The 6,000-nt window shown below is 41.9% G+C and overlaps 1 protein-coding gene across 3 annotated transcripts in view; it reads right to left on the bottom strand.

Annotated features, from left to right (window-relative positions):
* Positions 1-419: 419 nt before the first annotated feature.
* The window catches only part of SP3 (Sp3 transcription factor), a 25,851-nt gene continuing 20,270 nt past the window's right edge, over positions 420-6,000 (bottom strand). For all 3 annotated transcript variants that reach the window (XM_053359320.1, XM_053359329.1, XM_053359310.1), the window contains 3 exons: positions 3,544-3,736; positions 3,019-3,215; positions 420-2,149 (listed from right to left, as the gene is read on the bottom strand). In XM_053359320.1, the coding sequence (XP_053215295.1) occupies positions 1,833-2,149; positions 3,019-3,215; positions 3,544-3,736 (707 nt within the window). In that variant the 3' untranslated portion in view covers positions 420-1,832. The remainder of the gene's footprint in view (positions 2,150-3,018; positions 3,216-3,543; positions 3,737-6,000) is intronic.

The following is a 6,000-nucleotide window of genomic DNA, read 5'->3' as shown; positions in this document are numbered from 1 at the left end:
CCCCTTTTTTGCCCAGAATGTATGTATCATGGCATGTCAAGAGACCGTGTGGTGGTGCCAGTTGTATGTACTGGTGCCCCCAAAGTGATCCCTAAAGAGAAGCTAAAGAGGTGATCACCTTAGGGCCACCAAATTTCTGAAAGGGTTTCAATATTTCGTGGTGAAAGGCCCATTGAAAACATGAGAAAAGAGTTCATTCCAAAGCAAAGTATATAACAAGAGTCCATATGGCTACATTTGGCAACACTGCTTAATTTTCCAAGTGAATAAGGTGTGAGGGAAGAATTGTGTGGGTCTGTTGTCATTTCAGAGATTAGTTCCATTGGAAAACTGCAAACACACACACCTAGTGCATATAAATTACAACAGGTCATTTTTCATTCTTACGGAAAAGGCCAAGAAAAACCAGAAATCCAAAGTCAAAAGGAAAAAAAAATAGTGTTTTATTAACTACCACACTGTTATAATACATTTTAAACGTACAATAAGGTAGCCTTTAAATTTGAGGTGGTTTGAACAAATAAACAGATTCCCAAATGTTTGTAAATAGTGAACAGGTGTTAATTATTGTTCTTTTCCTTTTCCTTGTAAAATGGGTAGCGCACTTACAGACTGGCTATGCAAATTATGTGTGTACATTTTTTTTCTATTATTGAAAATATAAACAGTAATTAAAAAATAAAAAAGAATTCAGCGTAATAAAAAACATATATGTTTATCACTTAAATGTACTGGATACATACAATTTAAGGAAGAAGCATAAAGGAAAGATGTGGACATTTAAATGTAGAGCTAACCAAAAGCTTGGCAGAAGAAAGCATTGTAAAAACCCTTATTTCACTATTGACTAATATTAATATAGTTTGGAGTATTGTCCCTGTAGGACTGATTTCTATTATTTGCATATGTTTGTTTTTTAACTGGAAATTTACATGATGGCTTTTAAGGCCCTGGCAGACAGATGTTTTTAGAGACAAGATTAGATAAAAACCAATGTTGAAACGGACACCCCTTAGTTTTTGGTCCTCCAATATTCAAGAAAAGGGCACCTTTAATTTTTGCTTCACCACCCAAAATGATGCAACCTATTTTCTTTTAAGCCTTTGAATAATTTTAAATATTGGTTATATTGTCCAAATTAGTTACTGAAAGAATATTAACAATACATTATTTTGGCAAAATTAAACCTTTAAACATGGCTTTTCAACAGGATTTAAAAGGTAACTATCCCTAGAGTTCCATGTTAAAATGTACTTCTCAAAATCTTACGAGAGTTATGCTTAAAATATTGTACATAGTTAACCTAATTAAAATAATTAGCTTCAAAATGACAACTTGATGAGCTAAGTAAAGCCTATACAATGAAACATTTGCTTGGAAACTTGATTTGTCAGTTATGCATAATAAAAATTCCAGTCATCAAGAAAATTACAAAATTTCTTTCTTTATCATAACATGATTTCTTTCACCAATCAACTTTTATCTTACAATAGATAAATACCAACATGTTCTCATTTTTACACTAAACCACAAAGGATTGATGCATTTGATTAGACTACCATTTCCATCGTTAAATTTTTTTTTTATACAAGTTGGTAAAATTTAATCTCTTCTAGATTCCAAAAGTACCTACAAAACCCATGCAATTTTACCATTTTAATATACTATGGAATATCATACAAAGTAAGGCATTTCAGTGTCATGTATAACCAAGTTACTGTCAATCCAAAAATTTTTGCACATCAATAAAAAGATATCTAAGAACTTAGGAACAATATTCTTCTCACTACTGTATAAAAATAACCACAATTAATAGGTATCTTGTGTAATATTTATTCCATTGTCTCGTTTCCAGAAACAGTAACAAGCTGTAAAGGTATTTCAGCGTTGGTAAGAATATCTTGATTGCTGGTGCCAGAAGTATTAACAGTCCCTATCCCTGAAACAGAACCTTGTTGAATATTAGCAAGGATAAGTGTTGTTCCGCCCGCAGTAATCAAAGTATCCTCCGGCGTTGCTTCTACCGAGGCCAGCACTGTACTGCTAGCGTGAATAGCCTTTTTATTTTGATGCGTTTTAATATGTTTGGCAAGATGGTCACTTCTCATGAAGCGCTTTGAACATTCTGGACAGACGAACTTCTTTTCACCTGTTGAAAACATAAAAGTCAGAAGCTAACACACAAAATAACGTCGAGCACATTGTAGCCAAAAAGCTCCAGCTTATTTCAGAACAGATTTGCTTCTTGGGTTGAAAACTGTGCACCGATTTAAATGCACTGTTGCGAAAAGGAAGCGACGGTAGGCTAAATTTTAACAGGCAGTCAGATGTTAGCAGCAGTGCTTACAAGCCATATTTTAATCTGGATTGGTGTTTTGCTCTCCCTCCCCATCCCTGCTGACAGGTGCGAGTCACACAGAGTAAGCGAAGTGAACTCTTTATTTGAAAAACAGGATCTGCACAGGGGTGCCAGGTCTCGCCCCATGAGGCAGTTGTGTAGACTGAGGGTCCTGCCTTCCCAAAATCTGCCTAAGTTCCCTCTTCTCCAGGGTTTTCCCTAAGCAATCTGAGATGGTGCTTGCATGACGCTAATTTATCCTCCGCCCTCTTCATGCCTCTCCTGGTTCTGGGACACTAGCAGGGACGGGAGCTTGTCACAGCAGCAAGAGGAGGCACATGTGCCTCTTCACCAGCCAGACTCATCTCTGCCTCTTGGCCTCCCTCTTCCCACTTTCCTGTTTCAGCTTCTGCCTCTAATTCCGGACTGCTCTCTGCCACAGACTCCCCCTGCTCACTAAGCCCTGTTATCACTCCAGCTTCCGACACCTCCTCCTCCCAGACTTCTCCCTCTGACCACTCATGGTCATCCCAATCCCCTGGGACTCTGAGCCGTCTTCCCTTGGGGTTCCCCAGAGGGTTCCTTCACACCATTCCTCTGCATCCAACCAGTCCACGATATCCGCGCCCTCAAAAGGAGTGCGCAAACAAACAATTATAAAGACGCCAAACGTTGGTAACCTGTATGTGTCCTCCTGTGCCGCTGTAACTCATCGCTGCGGGTAAACCTTTTCCCACAGAACATCCAAGTACAAATGAACGGACGCTCTCCAGAATGCCAGCGAAGGTGAGCTCTCAGGTGCGATGTCTTCCCGTACACTTTCCCGCAACCAGGTATGTGACAGATGTGCTGTTTCTTCTTCCCCAGATTGGTGCCTCTGTTAAAATACGAACCGACACAAAAGTTCCTCAGCACAGGCAGACGCATAGGGACAGTTTGCTGAAGTGTAAAGAGGCGCATTCCAAACATCTTGGTACACACATTTACAGGGATCAATGGCTCAGAAGCCGCAGGAGCTGTCGCCGCTGAAACCGAGAATCGTAACACAAGCCACACCCCTCAGTCAGTCATTTGTCCGCTCGCACTGAAAAGTACCAGAAGCATGCATTCCCCACAGCTACAGGTGCTGAAATTAATGAGCTCCCTCACTTTTGCCTCATTTATTTTAAAGACATTTACCACGCGGGAAGTCAAGAAGTGCGTACCTGCCACCCCCTTCTTTACAATTAGGACAGGTGCAAGCGACTCTTCGCAATCTTTTCCCTTCTTGATGTGGCTGGTCCCCTTCCTCGTCCACCACCTGCACTCTCAAATGTGTCAGATCATTGGTATTCAGTGTAGAATCACCACCAAGCTGCCATTCTTCTGGATCAGGCTCCTCTTCTTTAATCCTGATATCTAAGGAGAAAAAACACAGGGATTAGTTATCTGGCCTATTAAAAACCAAAGGAAGCAACACATAATGATCTCATCCTTTAACGTACTTAGCACTATGTGCAAGCCAGTTAAAAAGTCAGGTGCTTTTACTACCTGCCATTGTTATGGCTATCCATACCCCTGTTGCCCAGTCTGCATTTAAGAGTCACGATGATGAGCCACAGGTTTCAGATCACCAATACGGAGAAGTTTCACAACACCATTAAAAGTTCTTTCTGACGGGGGGAGGAAATACATGCTATATATGCACACCGTATTTGACTTGCTATAAAGGTTATTAAGGTAAAGGTAAAGGTACCCCTGCCCGTAAGGGCCAGTCTTGACAGACTCTGGGGTTGTGCGCCCATCTCACTCAAGAAGCCGGGGGCCAGCGCTGTCCGGAGACACTTCCGGGTCACGTGGCCAGCGTGACAAAGCTGCATCTGGCGAGCCAGCGCAGCACACGGAAACACTGTTTACCTTCCCGCCAGTAAGCGGTCCCTATTTATCTACTTGCACCCGGGGGTGCTTTCGAACTGCTAGGTTGGCAGGCGCTGGGACCGAGCAGCGGGAGCGCACCCCGCCACGGGGATTCGAACCGCCGACCTTTCGATCGGCAAGCCCTAGGCGCTGAGGCTTTTACCCACAGCTCCACCCGCGTCCCCTATAAAGGTTATTAAGCCACTCAATATGAAATTATCAGGGAAAAAACTGTTAATTATTTGCACGTAATTGCCTTTTGTTGAAAGCAGAATGGAAATTCAAAAAGGCCGAAAGGAAGTTTCAAGAATGCTTGTTAAAAACAACCCTGAAAATTGCGCTTTGCAACATCTATGGGATGTGAACACCACTGAAGTGGGACTGTCTCTGCCCAAACAGCTGTTTTATACAACACGGCATTTCAAAAGTACACCATTTCAAATTGACTGACGTTATGCAAGCAAAATCACACACTGCAGATATCCTGAAATTAGATCGAAGAAGTCGTCTTGAACCAGTACTTACAGCAGCAAGGATTTCTGGGCTCCAGGGAGCAGCGTTAGAAACTCAATAAGCTAGGTGCCAAATGGCTCCTTAAACCAAGGTTGCAGTCACCAAAACAGTATGTCTAGTTAACATTTTTGGGCAAGACGGCAAATACTTTTCAATGACTGTGATTGGTTATCAGTTAAACATCTGGCTAGTTCAGATGACAACCTTGAGCTAGCTTAAGAATTTTGAGAACTTAAAGAAGAAAAGTCACTTGATCCAGGGACAGTCCACATATATATTGGCCTATTCCCATCTCTTTTTCTTAATGGTGACACGGACCATACATAATGTAAGAATATTCACAACTGTGAGCAGGGCAGGGGGAGCAGTAAGTGAAGACAAGCTACAACAATTAACTGCAACGCTCACTGCTCCTGCTCAGGCTGCACAGAAAAAGCATTTTGGTTCCTGAAATTCATTCCAATTGTGCAGATAAAATACAACTGATAGAATTCTACAGGATGGGGTATTAGTGTGTGAAAACAAGTCAAGATCCAATGAACCCCCCCAGGCATGCACCTCCAGTTGGTGGTGCCCAGGCATCTTCACTTGGTTGCAAGTGGCAGACAGTCAGTTGCAAAATGCTCCTGGCGCCTGGCTAATTTCTAACACTGCTAGGGAGAGCAGGGAAATGCCAGAAGCCAAGCTAGCTAAGTATGAAATCGTTACTTCCTGGGAAGATACGGCCAAAGCAAAGCTGCCTCTATGGTTGTAGCACACACACTCGTAAAAGAAAGGGCAACTCGCATGCGTGCAAAGTTTGCTCCTTGCTTCCTATATACTTCTTGTGCCTGGTATTTTCTGTTTAGCACCTGTTTCAATTCTTCCCTGCTAACTGAAGATTCAGAACGATGTTAAACCCCAGCTTAAGGCTTTATCAATGATGACTGTGGGGTTGAGCTCTACTTCTATCATGACTCTGCACTGTGGAGTTGGGGAAGAAGTGAAGATTGAACTAATGCCCATCCAATCCACGACAAAGCCAAACATGGGAAAGTTATGCTGTTGTTACTCCTAACGAAGAACAATAATGTAGATGCCAGTAGCAGGTTTTCGGTTGTGACAATGCCTAGATTTTTCAACCCAAAAGGCTTTTTAAAATCTCACTGACAAACCCAGGCTGTTCCCCTTACTTGCATTTATAAGCAGTAAGATAGCCATGAGACTATTTTTTGTCTATTACCAATCATATTTACCACTAGCCTCAGATGCAG

This window comes from Podarcis raffonei, chromosome 1 (genome assembly GCF_027172205.1).
Source record: "Podarcis raffonei isolate rPodRaf1 chromosome 1, rPodRaf1.pri, whole genome shotgun sequence".
Taxonomy (NCBI): Eukaryota; Metazoa; Chordata; class Lepidosauria; order Squamata; family Lacertidae; genus Podarcis; species Podarcis raffonei.
Note: the sequence above shows the minus strand (reverse complement) of the source record. Positions and strands in the feature narration are given on the sequence as shown.